The following is a 21,547-nucleotide window of genomic DNA, read 5'->3' as shown; positions in this document are numbered from 1 at the left end:
GTAACGGAGAGGGCAAGGGTGTTTTTGTCCCAGACGCACTGCCATAGGTTATAAATCATTTGCCCTGGGGGCTTTCCACCTACTCAAACAGTGAGTTTCGGAGGCTGGGTGAAAAGAAAGAAACAAAAAACAGCTATTTCATAAAAACAGAGACACTTCTCGGTTCTAAAGGCCAAATTAGATTTTCATTCGGGTTCCCACCAAAACGACAGAATTGAAAGTCAGGATTTGTCAAGAAGAAACTCTTGTCTAGATTAATCTAACATCGCAAGACTCAACCCAGGCGGATCCCAGAGCATCAGCCTTAGGGGAGAGGAAACGCCCCGCACTGCCCAGGGCTGGGCCCGGGGTCTGCAGCCCCAAGGGAGGACGCGGGGAGCCGCCCCTGGAGCCCTGCGGACGGAGCCAGGAGACCCCGGCGCGGACAGCCCCAAGGGCAGGGCAGGGTGGTGCGCACGCGAGGACCGCCTTTAGAGAGGACGCAGAAGGGAGCCTCGGCCGCCGCCCGCTCCCCAACCAACAGCGCCTCTCAGAGGGGCTGAGGGACTCAGAGTCTGAGAGCCCCGGCAGCTTAACCGCGGAGCTGAGCGATGACAAGCCGAAGCGCATCAGTGACCTGATGGACCAGGTTCACCAAGGGGAGCTAAACGGAGGGACGGCCGCCTGGCCCTCGGAGAGCCGGGAAGGCCGCGTCCCCTACTCGAGCTGCCGGCCTGGCCGACCTCGACGCCGCCCCACAGGCGGAGGCGCCGGAGGCCTGAAGGAGTGACGCCCCGGAAGCTCATCCAGTCCTGGTTCCGCAGAGCCCGACGGCGGCAGGGAGCCGGCGGAACGCACCAGGGTGAGGAGGCCAGCGCGTCTCCCCAGCCTCGCCCGGCCAAGAAAACCAGAGGGCGCGCCGCGTTCTGGAGACGCGCACAGGCTCTTTGAGAGAGGTCCTGGTGGGTCTCTGATGGAAGCACTCAGCAAACACCTTAAGGAGGCATCTTCAGCCTCTGAAGAAACAAACTTTCTGGTCAAAAAGAGGATGTATTTGTCAACAATAAATGCTGAAGGAACAGGACCAGAGCAAAATCCCGTATTCAGAGGAGAAGCTGACGTGGACACGGGAGGCAATCCGTCAGCTCGTTCACAGGAAGTGAAAGGACCACCGTGCTCCAGCGATCTTAGTTTTATCAGAAGTCTCGTACTGTTCCTCTGCATAATGCAGAAGAAAATAAACTTGAAAATAAAGTTCCCTTTGCCGGAGCTTTAAGTCTCAGGAGCTTTTCTTTAGGAGCTTTAGATATATTTTATATGCATTTCCTGCTAGAGTCAGTGAAATAAAGTGTTCAAGAAATAAGCCATCTGGGACTTCTCTGGCCGTCCAGTGGTTAAGAATCTGCCTGCCAGTGCCAGGGGCGTGGGTTTGGTCCCTGGTCCGGGAAGATCCCACATGCCCTGGGGCAAGGAAGCCCGTGAGCCACAACTACTGAAGCCTGTGTGCCCCAGAGCCTGTGTTCCCCAAAAGAGAGACCACCCCAAGGAGAAGCCTGCACACTCCCAGAGAACAGCCCCTGTTCGCCCCCACTAGAGAAAACCCTCAGGCAACAGCGAAGATCCAGGACACCCAATACACAAACAAACAAGCTTGTTTGGTCTCTCTGAAAAGCAAGAGCAAGGTGCTAATGGAGAAGCCAGAGCAGACCCCCCAGTGCCCGGTCCCAGCCCCCGGCCGGCAGCCCCCGCCCCGGTGCTGGTTCACAGGAAATCCAGCCGCAGGCTCCTGCGTCTCGCCTGCCGGCCCGGGTCCACTGCCCGGGTCACTCAGGAACGGGAGGCCAGGCCTCCGGTGCAGCCGGGGACACCAGGCCGCTCAGGCCCGTTTACCGCTTGCCGTCTGGAGACAGCAGTCGACGAGCTGGGGGAACGCGTAAAGATCTGCGTCTCCGTCCTCCTGGACAGATGGGCTGGGCATCACGTGGCACCGGCAAACACTGCTGCTGCTGAAGGCGCTTCCGGGGCAGCGGCTAGCCCCTCCCAGCCTACTTTTCCCCAGTCGCTCTCACTGAGTGTCTGGGGTCTGCATGTGTGTGTTTAGGAACACGTCTACATAGGCGTCCTTCGAAGGTTTCTGTGGAGACGCTGGAAAGGAGAAAAGCGGAGGAGAGACCCGGTCGTGCGATCATCACCACCCGCTCCCAGTAAAGCGCCATCTTCTCGAGGTGTGTCGGTCTCTCTGCTCCCGGAGGCTGAAGGCAGCCTCTGCATCTGATCTGATGGGACAGGGGACGCCATCCGCACGCCCAGCCTTTAAACATCTCCTTCCCTTCCCACGGGCTTGGCCGTCGCTCTGAAGTAGTTCAGCTATACGGTTCTGATGATTCCAGAGAAACTGCTTGTGGAAGCATCAGTGGCTAGGCCTCCTCCTCTGCATTAAACTAGAGCCTCCGGGTTTCTGCTCTTGCCCCTGCAGCAGGGTATATCCGCTTTTCCCCTAATCTTTCCCCCCACCCTCTTTTTAGCTCAGTCTTAGCCCAAGGCATAATGTTCTGTTTTCCACAGTTATAAAAATTGGGACAGTTGACACGGCCAATTAAAAGATGCTTTTAATGTCAGGTTCTGAGGCAGAAGTGTGATAAAAGGAGCCACAGAGGAGAAGGGGATCAATGGTAACCTTATTACAGATCATCTCTGCTTGGTCCAGATGGGCCAGCTTCATCGATCATGAAGTGTGATTTCTCTCTTCCCTGCGTCAGGCAGTGGCCGGACCAAATACAGGAACCCATACCAACAGCACTCAGCAGAGCACGCTTGACGCTGGCTTGTCTGTGTAAGGAAAAAACCCATCACTGCACATCTTTTATTTAAAGGACTTTGCTTTATCGAAGAAATATGCAAAGCCATGAGGTAGAAGGGACTACTTATAGCTTATGTAAAAATATTCACAGTGAGCAAACATGCTCTTAGACAAAGCAACTTGTTCTTTCTTTTTTTAAACACTAAAAAAATACTGTTCTCTACTGGATAAATGGATTCCCCAGAGAGTGCTCTCTTAATTAAGCGTGAAGGCAATTAAAATCAGGATTTTTGCAGAGCTTTAAAAGATGGAAACAAATTAACTTAAAACAGAAAGTGGAGACAAAGGAACTGCACCTACAGGAATGAATTCATGGGCATCTCCCAGCAGATGGCGGCTGCTAGTCCATTGCTGAGCGTCAACAACGGCGCTCTCTGACGGAGCGAGGTGTCCTCTCCCCTCCGTTTTCCCCTTCTCTCCTCCGTTTTCCCCTTCTCTCCTCTAATTTCCCACAAGGTCATCGTCAGTGTAATGACAATGACTGAAGCATATTGCAGAGTGCAGAAACATGGTAGCAAAATCAGGAAAAACACCTTTTTCTTTGAAAAATGTTTGCCTGATAAGGACGCTTAACATGAGCTCTACCCTCTTAACCTGCTCCGAGGGTAACACACTGCTGCTGACTAGAGGCATGCGTGGTGCACAGGTCTTCAGTGAGAGGGCTTTGGAACTAAAATTTCATGCCTGGTAATTAATAACGTCCCATTTCCCTCTCCTCCTAGGCCCTGATAATGACCATTCTAGTCTCTGATTTTATGAACTTGACTACATTGGATACCTCACCTATGTGGAATCCTGCAAGGCTTGTCTTTTTGTATCCAGTTTATTTCCCTGGGAATACAGCCCTCAAAGACCAACGGAAAAATTGTAAGGAGAACTTTCTTTTCATGTAACTCTTAACAAAATATTGAAACTTCCAATGTTTTCTATTGAGGAAGAATGTTGACATCTTGGTCTCTATGTATTAGTACAGATCTCAATTTTTTTTTTAATTAAGCATAAAGTAGTTGGTAAATCTGAAACAAATAAGCAATAAGAGCTGGGGAACTGAATCAGCACTTTCATCAACATTAAAGGGTAAACATCGTTTTGACATAAAACGGTGATGGATGAAGTCACGTTGATGGGAGAGGGGAGGTGTCCTAAACCCTGGGAAGATGATTCCAGGAGCACTGGGTGTCATGGAGGACCCACATGCTCACCAGAGTTTCTTACTCGGGTTACATAATCATGATCTTCAACCCTCGAGAGAACAAGTTCAACCGTGGTATTTGATTCTCAGCAGGTGATGCATTGAAGTTCATTTACATAGGCTCCGAGTAAAATCTTCAAATTTTCTGTCTCTGAAGTAATAATATAAAAGATATACTTGTCATCAGATTCCTTTGAGTGGAACTGAATCTACTGAACACAGTCCTCCCTATTTTAAGCTCATCAAAGCTGCCTTTTAACATAAACCAAGGGACTTCCCTGGGGGTCCAGTGGTTAAGAATCTACCTTCCCATGCAGGGGACCTGGGTTCAATCCCTGGTTGGGGAACTAAGATCCCACGTGTTGTGTGCAACTAAGTCCATGCGCTGTGAGCCACAACTAAAGAGAAGCCCCAATGGTGCAATTTGATAGTCAAAAATAATATAAATACTAAAAAAAAAAAAAATACACCAAGGTACGCACGACGAATTGTTCTCTGCCTTCACGGGGGGAACAAGAATCAGAAATAAGTTACCTGGGACTTCAAGAGCCCCACGTGGACCATTTCAGATCATGATTATTGGAGCTATTTGGGCTTTATGGGCAGACTCATCATCTACAAACTGCACACACAGCTCATTTTCCTGATCTGGACTATGGGGGATGAACTGGACAAAGAGACTAGCCAGGCCCTCACGCTGGTTCCGACGTTAGCGCGATGCACCCGTGTTCCCATTTTCTCATCTGCACAATAAAGGCGGGTGACCTCTGAGCTCTCCCTCACCCAGCCCTCTCACAGCCCCAAATCCTGACTCTGAGCGTGGCCCCTGATTGCTCAAAAACGTGCAGGAACTCCCCTGGCCCACGTGTCAGTTTCCCAGGACATGTGCTTCCCATTCCTGAGCGTGTTTCACTCTGTGAACCCGCCTGCAACAGTCTTCCTTCTTACTTTTCACCTGCCGAAGTCTGACTCATTCATAAAGGTCAAGCTCAAAGGCCAATGTTTCCTTGAAGCCTTTCCAGGCCCTAAACTTTAAACTGACCTTTCTCTCTCACAAACATCCACATAATTTATTTCAGTTCAGTTCGGTCACTCAGTCGTGTCCGACTCTCTGCGACCCCATGGACTGCAGCACACCAGGCCTCCTCGTCCATCACCAACTCCCGAGCTTGCTCAAACTCACGTCCATTGAGTCGGTGATGCCATCCAACCATCTCATCCTCTGTCGTCCCCTTCTCCTCCCACCTTCAATCTTTCCCAGCATCAGGGTCTTTTCAAATGAGTCCTTTCAAAATCATTTACATATTTTAAAATATCTAGCATCTCTCCTCTCACTATCTAGGGATACACGTCCTCTCTTCCCCTAAGTTGTAACCTCCTCCAGGGAAGAAAAATCCCCCTTGTTGTGACCACACGGCAGCTCCCACTCTCCAGACCAGCCCCTCTTAATTTCTAGCCCATCTGCCTGGTTTAAGAAGCTGTCTGAGCTTGACTTCTTCCTCTGCTCCCGAGAGACGTTGACACCCACCTTCCTGAGTGAGGTCCCAGCCTCGAACCTCACCACTTTCAGGACCCAAGGAGGATCTACAAATAGGGTAAGACAAACCATTCTGGACCATTCTGAAGACTTGTCTGTTGGTGGGAATCATAAGGGCCTTCGGGACACTCTGGGGGCCATGGGCAGGGTTATCACACAACTGATTATCTAAACAGGGACACTTGTAAAGGTTAAAGGGAGGGCTGTTCACAATCACGCTGGGACTGGAGGTGTGCAGACAGACTCTGTGCCCCTTCCTGCCTCCACACTGCCGACAAGTGCACGATCAGCCCCCTTCCCTGCCTCTCCGTGTTCACAGAGATGGGCACATTTCAGCCACCCTAGTTCATTCATGAGAGTTTACACACAGGAAAGGGACCACCATCTGGACAGCGTAAGTACATATTCCAGCAGCCCTAGGTGATAGCACCTGCCCCTCCTCGCTGGGGGCACCTCCAGGGCAAAGACGCACAGTAATGCAGGACTGGGCGAGGGAGGGGAGCATTTCTCACACCTACACTTGGAGTCGTCAGGCTACAAAGGGGAAGTCAACAGAAAAAAATGAGATCTTATTTGGAGTCTTCAGACTATAAATGGAAGTCAGCAAAATGAAATAAGATCTTATTTCCAAGGCTAATTTTGGGTTAAGCTCAATATAACATTACAAAAAGAGAGGCTATCCAAGACCTTACTGCATTTCCCATCAATATTTCATCTATTCTTTAGCTAGCTTTAATAAATTAACTGTCACAAGGTGAGAAGTAATTAAGTCACTAATAAATGGACTATAAAATATTACAAGAGCTATCGTATTGCTGTAACAATGTGACAATTTTTAAATGCAAATTATAAAAATTTGAATTTAATTTTAAGTACTTTATGGCTTAGTTTATCAGGGGGAATTAAAAAATAGAACAAATCACTAAAACTAGGGGTATAACACAGCCCAGATATTTAAACATTATGTAAGACTAATTTCACAACTTTAAAGATTCAAGCAAGCTAATTGTTGTATCATTTCTGCAACAACACAATTATAAAGTCACAAGCAAATTGGAATTACATAATAAGTGTTATCATCCACCAGCCCAGGGAGAGGGTAGGGTGGGGAAGCAAGGGGGTACTGTGAGACTCCTGTGCCAAGTACTGTGGTGGGTGCTGTGTCAACCTCACCAGGATCCCTCCTGCTCTGCCCCCAGCCCGGACCAGGTCCTGGTACCAACCCTCACTCAGCTCTCACCTCCATGGGGCATCACAGCCCACCCTCAGGAGGGTCCTGTTGAAAAGGTTACCAGGAAGAAACTGTGCTGTGAGACCCATGAAACACCCTAGCGGGTAAGTCATCTCAGATGCTGGCCAACGACACAGATCTGCAAAGCAGCTAACGATTCTATCTGTGGCTTAAGGTTTAAAAGCATTTACAGATATCAGCTACTTCTATTGGCTTCTCATAAAACTAACCAGGCAGCCTGAGTCGCAGCATGGAAGGGTTCTTTAGACTTCTCCATTTTTCCTATCTTTCCCTTTTCCCCTCAAAGTAATCTCAACAGGAGCTTCTTATGTTTTTCCCTCCAGCCGCCATTCTAGCAGACAGGACAGCTCCCCTGTGTTCATGCCTGCGGCCGCTCCAGCACCCAGTACGGGGCGTTCCCCCCGACCCCTGAAGTCCACAGACAGCTCTGCCCCGCTGCCCTCCCGTCGGGGGTGACTGCCACTCCCCGCAGCGCGCCTGCAGTGCCCACTGTTCGGTCCTTATTTATCTGACGTCCCCATGAGCTCTAAGCTGGAGAGAGCAGGAGATAGCAAGCATCGGGCTCAAACGCCACTTTTTTTCTTAAGCTAATGAACTGATGAGCTGTTGGAAACACCGCATTCTTATTATTGGAGGGAATGTAAATTGGTCCAGTTACTAGGGAAAACGGCAAGGAAGATCCTCAAAGAATGAAAAATAGAACTAGCGTAGGATCCAGCAATTCCACTTCTTGAAACATATCCAAAAGAAATGAAAGTACTAACTCAAAAAGATATCTGCACCCCATGTTCACAGCAGCATTATTTACAACAGCCAAGACGTGGATACAACCCAAGTGTCTATCAATAGATAAAGGAGCTGTGAGACATACAGATATATGCATACACATGTCTTATATACATATAAATATTAGTCACAAAAAATGAAGCGATCCTACGATTTGCTACAACACAGATGAACCTTGAAGGCACACGTGTAAATAAGTCAGAAAACGCTGTACGACCTCTCTTACATGTGGAAAGTAAAACAGAAACAAAAAGCCAAACTGATGGGAAAAGAGATGGGTGGGGCTTGTGGTCACCAGAAGTGGAGAACTGAGAACCTAAGGAGAGCAGTCAAAGGGCAGACGTTTCCAGTTACAAGACAAAGACGTCCTGGGAATGAAATGGACAAGATGACTGATACTCAGGAAACTTGTCAAGAGAGAAAACTAAGAGCTCTCATCACAAGAAAAAAATTTTTCCCTTCTTTATTTTTTAAATTATATCTATTTAAGGAGATGGATGTTCGCTGAGCCCATTGTAATCATTTCACAATATGTGTGAATCAGACCATCAGGCAGCACACCTTAAACTTACATATGAAAGTCAATTATTTCTCAACAAAACTGGGGAAAGAAGAAAAAAAACACTGCATTGTTCTCATTTGCACTTCCAAACCTTATTCACCCAAAGACATCAGTGAATAAGGCCAAGAACAAAAATACTTCCCTAACTTTTGCTTTAGGAAATAGTACTCCATGGCAAGTCAATGAAAGAAACAGGGCATGCTACGCCCTTCAGCCTTTGGAAGGCCACTGCCAGCAAACAAAGGGCCCCACGTAGTCCCGCAAAGAGGACATCTGATTGATTTTACTCAAACCAGTATTTCCCTAAATTATTTCAACACGGAATCTTTTCTCCCTGGGGACACATTAACATCCTAAGAAACCAAGGCTCCTCAGCACACGGTGTGGGAAATACTGATCGAAAGCCTTTTTTTCTTTTCTTTAAATTGTATCAAGTCCTCTGAATTGCCGCTTTCTGATCCACTTATGGAACAGCAAACAAACATTTCTGTTAAACTTCACAAAGCCCCTCCAGATCCGTCTCAGACCACAGCAGCCTACGGCAGAAGCAGCCTGGAGTCTTGTGGTCTTAACGCCCGCTTCAAGGGTGGAGGTGGGGTGGGTGAGGCCTGTGGCCTCTGAGCACAGGTGGCAGCCTCGCCCATCTGGGAGGGGAGCGTCCAGCCCCACCCTCAACCCTGACCGCTGGCACCCACAGGGGTTCAGATAGCTGCAGCTACACCCTGAGCTCCAAAGGGCGGTGCTCACCCGCGAAGCCCCCCTCAGAGTCACAGTCAATCAGAAAGAACAGCGAGAACAGGAGCGATCAGGAAAATGCAAGGCAGACCTCAAATGCAAAAATGCAGCATTCTGGGTGTCCCGAGGATTCCTCACTGACGCTAAGCTGATTACCAATCATGGGCACCATGGGGTGGCTGCCCTCAGGAGGGAGGGCATTGCACGGCCCAGGCATGTGGTGGAGACACCTGCCTCTGAGGCTATTTTAAAGGCATTTTAGAATAAAACTAACTTTCTCACCTCTGCCAGTTTGAAAAATGAAAACAAAATATGGGTGAATCAATGGCTGGCTGCAAGGAAAGATTAAAAAAAATCCTTACTCTATGCGTGTCGAAAATCGTGTATGCTTTAGAAAGCAACTCAGATGTATTCCTGAAAAGCTGACCACCATTTGATCCAATGGAGGCGCGTGTCCGCGGCCTGCTTTCTGCAACAGCAACGACGAAACACTCGAGTCTTTCACATGCAGCAAGGGCAGGGTAGCCACGCTCCCGCACAGGTAAAGCCAAGTCCTTAGCCAGAGCCCCGAGCACACCAGCGGGACCGGCCCAAGATGCCCCTCTCCCCCGCGGCACCCTGAAAGTCCGAAGAGCCACTCACCATGTCGTACGTCGTCACAATCTTCTTCAGAACCTCGGGCACGATCCCCTGCAACTCCATGGTGGGGTACTGCTCGCTGAGGTTCAGGACCACCAAGGGCGTGTTATCAGGTCCCAGGAAGCGGGGAGACACCGCCAGCATGCACTGCATGAGGTTGGCCACGGAGGACAGACCACACAGCTCCTTGAAGGACACCACTGCATTCTGCTCAGTGGGAAGAAAGAAGGCGCTCTGTGATTCAGCAGGGGCTGAGTGTCCCAAGGATGCCGTACTCGGCACACCCGGTTATCCTGGGGCTGCCTGGCACAACGGTTAGTGTCCGTGTTAACGACAGACGTGGTTAATGATTATTTTATCCTGGGGAAAAAGGGCTATTTTCCAAAGTAAACGTAGTCATAGACATTTGTAACACCAATTTATCCAAAGGGCAGAAGAGGCAAACAAGTCAAATTCTTTTGAAGGGCAAAGCCGCTTTTCAGATCAAAGTTCACAGCAGTGTAAACACCGATATGCAACTACAAGCAAACAAACAAAAAAAAACGGCTTCTGCTTTCAAAAAGACGAGAAAAAAATGGAATCAGGCTTCAACTATCAAGTAGGCCAGCCATCCAAAAAGGAGAGGAGCATCTGGCAGGTAGGAACCTGAATCCCTCTCAGCTGTTTACACCTGCTGGTTCCAAAGCTAGAGGAACTTTGGGGAAGCTGCGGTTTCAGGCGGGAAACCCGGGGACCACAGCCTGCCCTGCCCATCGCCCCGTCTCCAGGGGTCCCACTGCTCCTCTTCCTGCGTTCCATGTCCTTTATTTCTAATCACTAGCGGCAGGCCATAGAAATACCCGTGAAAGGAAGCCCCTCCGCACTGTAGAAAGCCGTGAGCGGGCGTTTGAGCGCCGCTTGGAGGCACGCGTGTTACACGTGGCCCTGTCTGACCCTCCACCACCACGCTGGGCCCACAGGGACCGAGCCTCAGCCGTGGCCTCTTGTCCGTCTGGGGTCACGCGGCCGGCAGGGGAGGGGGTCAAGCTGGTACCTGAAGTTGGCTCAGGACGAGGCTGACACTCTCGATCCTGCGCTGCCGCAACAGGGACATTCTAACTGAAACACGGGACATCCAGGCACGCCTGGGTCCCGACCTGGGCTGAGGATGGCGCCTAGAGGGCAGGGGCCCAGGCCCCCCAAACCTGTGCCTTCTGGGCTCAAACACCGCAGTCCTTGGAGATGAGCAGCACGTCGGTTTGAAATGGGACATTTGATCAACGCTACTTTAAATATGGTCATCAAGTTGAGTATCCTGGATGCTGACGCCCGTCAGTCCTTCCTGCGAGCGCTGGGGGCCCTCAGAGCCCAGACTTCTTCTCCACCTGCCGTCACCCTGGTTGTTTCGTCTCCTGCTCCCCGCCGGCCGCCCCTTCCCAATGCCCACCCCCAACCACAGGCATCTGCGGGATCCTGCCCACCCAGGCTCCACGGCCCAGTCACAGCCCCAGCTGCACACAGCACACACACAGCGCAGACACACGCAGCCCCGAAGGGCGACGGGCAGCTTCTCGTCCACGCCGGCATGGCTGCGGCCTGCTCGGGGCTGAGGTCCACGACCACGGCAGCCTCGGAGACGGGGAGTGGGGGGGGTAGGGGGGTTGCGGGGGGTTGGGGGCGTTGCGGGGGCGGGGGGGGGGGGAACGGGACGCTGTCTGTATTTCCATTATGCTTTGCTTTGAGACAAACGATAACATTTCTCCGCTGCCAGAAGGTCTTTTTGTTTTACTTGCTGCTGGCATTCTGCTCTTAATAGTTATATACATGTATGTCTTTACACACATGTATCTTTGGGATGGACACAGACTGGGGCTGGTGTGTGTGTGTGTGTGTGTGTGTGCGCGTGCTGGGGCTGGTGTGTGTGTGTGTGTGTGCAGGGGCTGGTTTGTGTGTGTGTGTGTGTGTGTGTGTGTGTGCTGGGGCTGGGGTGTGTGTGTGTCTGTGTGCGGGGTCTGGTGTGTGTCTGTGTGTGTCTCTGTGCTGGGGCTGGTGTGTGTGTGTGTGCAGGGGCTGGTTTGTGTGTGTGTGTGTGTGTGTATGTGGGCGCTGGTGTGTATGTGTGTGTGTGTCTGTGTGTCTATGTGCTGGAGCTGGGGTGTGTGTGTGTGTGTGTGTGTGGCAGCCCTCACACCTTGCTCTGCATCACTGGCAGCCCCCGTATCCTGCTAGACACATGGACAATACTTAATTACACACATAATCCTGACTGACTGCTTGTGGTTGCTACGGGGTTCAGAGGTGGTTACTATCTTAGATGTCTAATATACACAGGCATCATGTGTCTCTTACTGAAACAACTAGACTGCTTGGCTCCAGAGTCAAGTGCAGGCTCAACACTCAGACACTGGCCGTTTACAGACTTGCCATTCCCACAGCAGGACCGCCCCAGGAGAAAGGGCGGGGTGTGTTCCTTCATTCTGACCGGCTGTGTGTGCGCTCCAGCTCAGGAGTGCCCAGAAATAGGAGAGATTCCCACCTGTGCTTTTAGGAAAAGCGTTCCTTAGGGGCTACAAGGGACCAGGGCCTTCTTTGGGCTCAGCAACAAGGCCGGCTCATTCCCAAGTGTCATCAACGTGTTGAAGGGCCAACTGCCCTTCTGGAAATTTACATGATGGGGGGGGAAAAAAATGACATCAGTGGGTGAGCATTCTTACAAGTAACTGGAATTCACGAAGTACTTTCGATCAGATACACAGCTGTTGGCTGGAACCCTCTAACAGCCTCCTGAGCCTCTGCGGCGGCGGACCCCGGCCTACCTGCATGTTCTCCCTGAGGTCCGTGGCGTCCCGGATCGGGGGCTGGGCGTTCTTGAAGACCTCGTCCACAGTTTTGATCCACAGCGTCCTCAGGGACGCGTACTCCCGGGACTTCTTCCCCTTCCGCACGGAGAGGCCCCTCTTGTGGGGCTTGCCGCCCCCTCTCCGGTTGGTGATGGCCACGTGCACGAACAGGGACGCGTGCGCCAAGACCTCGCCGGTCAGCGACTGCAGCTGCACATGGCGGTAGCCGGTCTGCAGGCACTCGAAGGGGATGGTGTACTGGCCGATGAACTCGTCGCCGATGTAGTCGTCGTCCAAGACCACGAAGCGCACCATGGCCAGCTCAGGGAGGTTGACCTGGAACTCGAAGCTCTCGTCGAAGATGGGCGCGTCCCCGTTCTGGTGCACGGTCCTCGTCCTCTGCTCGGCGCAGTCAGCGGGGATGCCGTGGATCTCCACGTACACGTACGGGTCCACCACGTCGCCCTTGGCGCCGGAGCCTTTGGGCTTGGGGAAGTTCTGCCCGCTGATGACCTTGATGTGGAGCAGCTGCGGGGAGACCCCCGGCACCGAGTCCTTGGTGTTGGCGCTGAAGAAGGAGACCTCCTCCCGCATGATGGCGGGCCGCAGCACGTAGCCGCAGTTCCCGTTCTGCCGGAACCAGCCCACGTTCAGGTCCATCATCAGCCCCGGGGTCTGGAAGTTCATGGCCACGATCTGACAGCCGCACTTCCAAAAATCCTGCGGGTTCATGTTGCTGGAGTCAATCCTCATCGGACTGGGGAAGACCCGGGCCAGAAAGCGCTTATTGTAATTGACGAAGTCCCCCGGGTTCTCGTTGGCGTACTTGCTGGCCAGCACTTCGTTGAAGGAGCAGACCTCCCAGTACTTCTGAGCCTGGAAGGACGCCTGGAACTCCTTGAACTGCACGGACTTGCAGATGCTCACCAGCTCCGACAGCTCTTTGCAGAGCTGGAAGCGCTTGGCAGGCACGTGGTTGGCCGGCTCCGTGTTCTCCTTGCCCATCCTCTGGGACATCTCCGCCCCCTCATCCTCGTCGGTGACATCGCCCTCGACCCCGGAACAGCTGGAGGACAGCTTCTTCGCCTTGACGAGGATCTTCCCTTTCAGGACGTCTGGGGACGGCAAGTAAGACTCCTCGACGTTAGGTGACGTCGTGTACAGCTTGTCTCCTAAAATCTTCTTCATGTGCTGCACCATGACCTTCTGCTGTTTGATGGAACAGTGGTTTTCCAAACACAGGATGAGCGGGTACTCGGAAGCGAAGAAGGCATACTTGTTAATGATGTCGATGACACTGCGGAAGACGATCTGAGAGGTCATGGTGTGGCCCGTGTAAATCACAGGCTCGTTATCCGGCCCGTCCCAGACGTCCAACTCCACGCTCCGGCAACCCATTTTAAGAGCTCGGATGTACCCTGTGATATCAGAGGGGCCCCGGAACTGATCCTCGATTAAGTATGTGTTGTGAGATGAATTTATAAAGTAATGAGACAGAGGCTGCTTCATGTCCTGACAGACCTTCTTATGCTCTGGATCAAATATGTAACAGTCAGGTGACATAAGGTAGTTAGTGAACCCGTCTATGGAAAGCCAGCCCTTCTCCTGACCCTCTTTGGATGGCTCGTACTTGTGGATAATCTCAAGGCTTATTTCCTCATTTATGTGCGCCACGCCCTGCTCTGCCTCCAGAAACATCATCAGGTCCTTGGTATCAAGGAATTCTTTATTGCTTGAGAACTGAACTAAAAGGAAATAAATTTCAGGTCTAGTACAAAGCTCGTGGAAAACCTCAACAAACTCCTCCTTAGTGACATCAGTGCCAGTTTTGTCCCTGGATTTATGCAGTTCTTTGAACTTAAGCTCGATTTTGCTTGTTTTTAAGCCAGGATTGAGATTCCTGATACACTGCACGGCACTGCACAGAGTTATATGTCCCAGGTCATCTACATCAATTTCACTAAACATCTGTGAAACCCAAGAAGTCCTCATGTTGTCCTGGCTACTTTCTAACATGTCAAGGGTATGTTTTCCATAAGAAATTAGGTACCGCAGTCCCGTGACCCATATGTTTGCAACATCTGCAGAGTTGGCAACCAAATCGAGTGACTCATAATTCTCTCCGTAGATGACCGAAAACGCACAGTCTTCGGATATCTGGTCGGAAACGCCATTGCTGCGGAATATGTCTGTATTTTTCCCCGTTCTCACTTCCTTGATGGACTTGATATCAATCTTGGCTTTCTCAGAATCCTTCTTGGATGGTTCCCACCTCAGGCTCTGCATGTCGGCATCCAGCAAGAAATACCGGTGGTAAATCCTCGAGTTGGAGCGGACCTTTTTGAGCTCGGAGCCCTCCACCATGGCGTTGATGCAGTCGCTGGCACTGCTGATCTTCTTCTCTGTGGGCATGCTGCTGAAGGAGACGGTCTTCTTCCGCTCCCGTTTCTGCTTTGTACCATCCTAGGAGAGAAAAGCCACCGTGGATTAGAAGCGCACAGACGTAGGCTTCTGTGTTCAAGACTAGGAACAGAAATTTCATTTCCTTGGGAGAAAACCCATACTCAGGATTTCCTATTGTATGTCCCGTAATGCACGGCGCTCATTCACTTCTGAAGCTTAGAAGTGGCCTCTGTATTTACAGCCTAATGCTGCTGCTGCTAAGTCACATCAGTCGTGTCCGACTCTGTGCGACCCCATGGATGGCAGCCCACCAGGCTCCCCCGTCCCTGGGATTCTCCAGGCAAGAACACTGGAGTGGGGTCCCATTGCCTTCTCCGTTACAGCCTAATACAGACAGGTAAAAAAATAATTATGGAATAATTGCAATCCATAAATGTCAAGAGACACGACTTAAAAGCAAAACACAATAAAAGCTTGCATACAGAATTGGCCACATTGCAGGGCTCAGGGGGAAAATGGCCATGCAGGACTCGGTGTTCAGAAACTGAATTTAAGAAGGCCGTAGAAGGGTGTTAAGACCCGTGCAGAGCCTGAGTCACACACGGGTCACACACCCACTTAGCAGGCCCTGCTGCATACCCCTCTCCTAACCAGGCTTCTCAAAAGGCTGTCACTAAACCACTTGCCTCAGAATTCCCATGGAATCAGCTCTCCAAGCGGTGATGCCCCGGCATTTACATTTTAGGCATCACTCTAGGAAACAGGAATGTACAGTAAAGCTTAAAACCGCTCCCTAACCATGTGGACTCACTGAACTGTCTGGGCTGCGTCTGGAAAACTCGGCATGAGCCATTAAATTATGTGTTACATGAGTAGACCCTGGAATTCCAGCAGCAATTCCTGGCTTTTCAGAGTTTCAGATTAGTCATGCTCCTAAATATTTCAAATAGATATGGTTTTACTTCTGCCATTATGTTAAGTCTGGGTGGGAGCCACAGACTTCGGGTGGCGGTGCTTCTAAAATTCTGGACTTCGATTTATTAAAGCCTGCTCCTGTGCACCAGATAAGTGTCTAGAACAAGTCTCCTAACAGTAACAGACTGTTAACACTACCAGGAGAAGGCACTGGCACCCCACTCCAGTACTCTTGCCAGGAAAATCCCATGGACGGAGGAGCCTGGTGGGCTGCAGTCCATGGGGTCGCTAAGAATCGGACACGACTGAGCATCTTCACTTTCACTTTTCACTTTCATGCATTGGAGAAGGAAATGGCAACCGACTCCAGTGTTCTTGCCTGGAGAATCACAGGGACGGGGGAGTCTGGTGGGCTGCCGTCTATGGGGTCGCACAGAGTCGGACACGACTGAAGCGACTTAGCCGCAGCAAGTGAGAACGTCAGGCAGCACCTACATCTATGGCGCTTTGCGTCATTCCTCAGCTTCCCTGCATGATGCAGTGGTGTCCACCATGAGGGGCTGACGCCACATCCATGTGTGTATTTAAGTTCTTTCCCTGTACAGACGTCTTAATTATTTTATTTTTAAAAAATGCTCAAATGGCCTCACTACATCTTTCACAGTTTAAACCTAAAACTTGATACTGCCTTTCAGGAGGTATATGAAATTAGTGATCAATTTTCAGTAAGTCATTATATTCATAAATAAGAAACAGAGAGAAAGACTGGGATTATATGACTTTCATGGCAATAAAGTAAAGAGCATGCAAAATCTCATACAAAGGCAAGGCATTCTAACTTTCCTGCCCTTGAGAGAATCTATTTTGAATAAAACTTCTACATTTTGAAAAGTGATTAAGCTATTCATTAGGTCTGAAATTTAAAACCACTTTTATTTTTCAAATACCTATACTTCGAAAAGCAATTTGCAGAAGTTAAGTAATTAAACTTTAAATCACACAGGTATCGTTTCCCTCAAAGTTTCAAAATGAACCAGAGAGGCTTTTGTGATATGAATGCCAAGATACAATAGAAAAGCTGGATGGCACAGTATTTCTTTACAGTTGTATGCTAGAACAATCAAGTGCAGAAGAGATTAAAACTGCAGTAATGGTATCCATAAGATATGCTGTACTATAGCTGTTCCAATCCTTTAAATTTAGATTGTATTCTATCTATTTAAGTTGGCATGAAATTAAGGTTATAACCAGCCATGCATAAGGGCATGAAAGAAATGCATGAGTTTCAGAGTGAGGGTTATCTTTACCTTCAACAACACGCTTTCACCTTTCATAAGGACAACACGCTAATTAAGTACATTTATAATTTTTATAAATCATATCTCAAAGCTGCCCCTAGTAAAAAGGAATCACAAAGATAAATGGAGGTACTGACCCACTTATTCACTGAAATAAGTATACAGCATTTTCTCAGCATTGTGATCATTTATTCTGCCATTCTCAACAAATTGCTTAACGCTGGACCACCACTTTCTAATTTATTACAACAACATGTTTGGAACCTCCTTGCTATTCAGAGGGAAAAGCCAAGTTTCAAAGCAGGTTAGTACCATCCTCGCGTGCTTGCATGCCCACATCCACGGGACAAGCGGTGGCTTCAGCTGCATCCTCGTGGCGGCAGAAACACGGCCCTGCTCCTCACAGGCTCTGCTGGGTGACTTCAGGGCTCTGACCCCGCCACAGGCACAAGACGGCCCCCCCCAGTCCAGGCTGAGGCAGAGACCGCGCCTCCCTCCTTCCCCACCATCGGCTGTCGCCAAGAACCACCCCTGTTCTCTCTACAGCACATGGAGGCTGTCTCTCCCTCCCCGCCGGCAGACAAACCTATGAGAAAGCATCGCTGGAGAAGGGTGCGTGCCTAGAAACAACGGGGAGCTGGCGGGAGCTGGCCCTCATCCCGGGCGGGACCAGGACCCCTGGCTGGAGGCGGCGGCAGGACATGAGGGCACCCCGAGAAAGGAAGGGCGTGCACGCGGAGGGGGAGACCCAGGCCCCCGCCTGCCGAGTCTGCCCCAGAACCTTCTGTCTGCGGGAGTGCTCCAGGCCAGTGCTCGCGATTGGTCTGTTCACACTCTGTTTTCCTCCTGCTCCGGAGACTCTACCTTTCTAAGGACGAGCCCATTTCCTCCGGCTAGTCCGTTTTATTGGCACAGAGCTGCTTGCAGTAGTCTCTTCTGATCTTCTGTATTTCTGCGGTGTCAGTTGTAATCTTTTTTCATCTCCAGTTTTATTGACTTGAGCCCTTTCCGTTTTTTTCCCGATGAGTCTGGCTGAAGGTTTACCCGTTTTATCTTTCCTAAGCAGTAGCCTGTAGTCTCTCTGATCTTCGCTATTGTCTTCCTCGCCTCTACTGTCCCAGAATCTTGGTCCCACTTGTATTTACTTCCACTGGTTTTCACTTTGAGCAGAGATCATGTGCCTCAGCTAAGCAGCTCGTCTGTAGCAGAACTGGAATCTGTTTTCTACGTTGCCTCTGAATGTTAGTGAGCTCAAATTTAAAGTTAAAAAAGTGATGAAACCCTATGTGCTACACCCACAGTTCCTTAACTAAAGGAAAACTAAACGCATACAACTTAGGTTCACTCAATCTCCTAACGCCAGAGTAAAAAGACACACTTTTCTGCGGAGATGGAGATGCCTCCAAATACTTTTAAAAACAGTACAGGTGAGGTTTCAGAACTGGCTCTGAGTGTTGTAAGCATGGTCCCCTGAGCTTCTGGGAGGTGAGAGCCACAGCCTGTAGATAGGCTTGGGCCACCGGTGCGCCTCTGCCGCTCCATCAGCACTCTTCATTCCAAGAGAAGGGACACAAACGTGAGGTCTCGTGTAGAAGAAAACCAGCTACCGAAAGAACCCGCCTGCGCGCCAACCCTGAAATTCTCAATTCTCAATACAGGATCACAAAATTCTGAGTGGGACAGAGGCTGAAAGATTCATTTATACATTTAACCCACACATATCGAGAATAACACTTCAGGACCAGGAACAATTTTGTGAAAGCAGCGAGCTGGAAAGAGGCCATAAGCAAGCTCTCCCGCAAGCTCTCCCGCACCACAGCGAACTCAGGAGGAGTGAGAACCTTTACAGAACTTATACCTAACATTATACAGGGAAGTGGCCACACAGAGCCCAGTGGAAAAACATACCTACTTCTAACAAGACTGCCTACTTTATGTAACAGAAGCTTGTCACTACCTTTTCGCCTCTAAAATGAGCGCTGATAGGGTATTTCAGAGGGCGCAGTCCGTAACAGGGGTGGGCGTTTCACTCTCATCCGGGAGTGAGGAGATACGCACACGGGCCTCACTCTCTTGCAGGCGCCAAGGGGCTCGGTTCTGACGCAACCACCAAGGCGCCTCCTGGAGAAGGGGATGCTCACCCGAGGAGCCGTAGCCTGGCCTCAAGGACCAGGAGCTGCTGCCCGGTTGGGAGCGACAGGCCTCCCGAGTCCCACGGCATTCCTCTTGTATGTCCTTCTTTTTTTCCTTTCAAAATTACTCATGTATTTGGGTGTGTCGGGTCTCAGCGGTGGCCTGCGGGGTCTTCCTTGCATCGGGCAAGACCTTTCGCTGCAGAGCACGGACCCCCCCAGTCATGGTGGGGCTCAGCGGTGGCCTGTGGGGTCTTCCTTGTATCAGGCAGGATCTTTCGCTGCAGAGCACAGACCCCCAAGTCATGGCGGGGCTCAACTGTGGCCGGCGGGGTTTTCCTTGTATCAGGCAGGATCTGCAGAGCACGGACCCCCAGTCATGGTGGGGCTCAGCGGTGGCCCACGGGGTCTTCCTTGTATCAGGCAGGATCTGCAGAGCACGGACCCCCCAGTTGTGGTGGGGCTCAGTGGTGGCCCGCGGGGTCTTCCTTGTATCAGGCAGGATCTTCAGAGCACGGACCCCCAGTCATGGTGGGGCTCAGCAGTGGCCCGCGGGGTCTTCCTTGTATCAGGCAGGATCTGCAGAGCATGGACCCCGAGTCGTGGTGGGGCTCAGCGGTGGCCCGCAGGGTTTTCCTTGTATCAGGCAGGATCCGCAGAGCACAGACCCCCCAGTCGTGGTGGGGCTCGGCGGTGGCCCGCAGGGTCTTCCTTGTATCAGGCAGGATCTGCAGAGCGCGGACCCCCAGTCGTGGAGGGGCTCAGAGCTGGCCTACGGGCTCCTCAGTGCCTGGGCGTCAGCACCTGTAGCACGCGGGCTCCCACCTAGACCGCGTGCAGCCAAGCTGCTCCGAAGCACGTGGGATTCCTGCTCCCCAGCCCAGGATCGAACCTGCATCCCCTGCATTGCAAGGCAGGTTCTCAACTGCTGGACCACCAGGGAGGTCTCCCTCCTGTATTTCTAGCTGATTTCTTTCCATTTTCTGTTTGATTGCGAGAAACAGTGAAAGTCACTCAGTCATGTCCAACTCTTTGCGACCCCGTAGACTATACCATCCATGGAATTCTCCAGGTCAGAATACTGGAGTAGGTAGCCTTTCCCTTCTCCAGGGGATCTTCCCAACCCAGGGATTGAGCCCAGGTCTCCCACATTGCAGACAGATTCTTTACCAGATAAGCCACCAGGGAAGGCCGAGAACACTGGAGTGGGCAACCCATCCCTTCTCCAGTGGACCTTCCCGGCCCAGGAATGGAACCCAGGTCTCCTGCATCACAGGCGGATTCTTTACCAGTGGGGCTATCAGGGAGTGTCTCAGTAAACACCACGAGAAAATGGCACATCAACACCGAGATTCATACCCCTGCAGAAGGTTCCTGTGTGGTTCTTGTGGGCGGCAGAGCCGAGGACAGACCAGCGTTTTCCCTTCTGGTTTGTGTGAGTTCAGTTATTTAATCTGATTTGTAAGTAACATTAGACAAGACTATGAGATCTTTATGTTTATTGAAGGGAGTCTGGGAATGAAAGCGAGTTTAGAAACACTGAGTTAGAGAAACATCTATCTTTAACAAAACAAAACACCCCAGAAGCAACTTGCAGCCCCATAAAAAGGCACAGCAAGGCCTGACCTTTCTGCAGCTCAATAACAATAGCTCTGAGTTGAAGGAATACGTCATGCTGGGCACATCAGGGTTACCTTGCAAGGTTTTCTCATACATCTTTAAAACTTTGATGTGCTCTCCAAGATGAGCAAAAAGGAAAAGAAAAGCAAAGATCTGGAGCAAAACCAGTCACTCGGAAGGTCATTTCACCACGTCAGATGAACCAACAAAGAATAAAATAACTTGAAGGAAAGCAAGGTACAGCCAACTGCTGCCTCCCGCTCACACTGAGGGGCCCTTCGCTGTGAGCGACAGAAAGCTGCTCGGCCCGCGGATGCACCCCTCACCGACCTGCTGACGGCTCGGGAGCCAGCGGGTGTCGGGACAGTCCCCATGGCAGGCGGGTCCAGCTCCGATGGCAGCTTCCGATGCAGAAAGCCGGAAGGGAACGCTGTTCCCACTTGGCAAGAAACAAACCAGGCTGTCAACAAAGTCACCACCTTTCTTACACCCATCAGAGAACCGTGGTCACGAGGGACCTGAATGCCAAGGAGTGGAAGCCCCTCTGAGGACAGGAAAGACACAGACACTGTCGTTTCACAGTTTGCAGAGCGCGGGAGGAAGTGGGGGCCGTCACGGAAGCGCATACGAGAAATCACTTACAATTGTAAGGAAACCCTGAAGGCCAAGTGCATGATGCTTACTGCATCAGCTTGGGTAACTGGGAGCCCCACACACAGGGGAGACGGCACTCCCAGGGAAGCCTCATGGGCTGCTCCCGAGGAAGATGGAGGCACAGCGGGACGGAGCCCCTCTCTAGGGCCCAGGAATGCAGCAGA

At 50.9% G+C, this 21,547-nt stretch overlaps 1 protein-coding gene across 1 annotated transcript in view; it reads right to left on the bottom strand.

The window, feature by feature from the left end:
• PLCL2 (phospholipase C like 2) overlaps positions 1 to 21,547 on the bottom strand; it is a 211,260-nt gene that overhangs the window by 74,688 nt on the left and 115,025 nt on the right. The window contains exons 2-3 of the mRNA XM_027549575.1: positions 12,338 to 14,824; positions 9,546 to 9,749 (exon numbers count right to left, since the gene is read on the bottom strand). Of these exons, the coding sequence (XP_027405376.1) occupies positions 9,546 to 9,749; positions 12,338 to 14,824 (2,691 nt within the window). The remainder of the gene's footprint in view (positions 1 to 9,545; positions 9,750 to 12,337; positions 14,825 to 21,547) is intronic.

Source organism: Bos indicus x Bos taurus, chromosome 1, assembly GCF_003369695.1.
Source record: "Bos indicus x Bos taurus breed Angus x Brahman F1 hybrid chromosome 1, Bos_hybrid_MaternalHap_v2.0, whole genome shotgun sequence".
Lineage (NCBI taxonomy): Eukaryota > Metazoa > Chordata > Mammalia > Artiodactyla > Bovidae > Bos > Bos indicus x Bos taurus.
The sequence above is the reverse complement of the archived record's forward strand: the minus strand, read 5'-3'. Positions and strand labels throughout refer to the sequence as shown.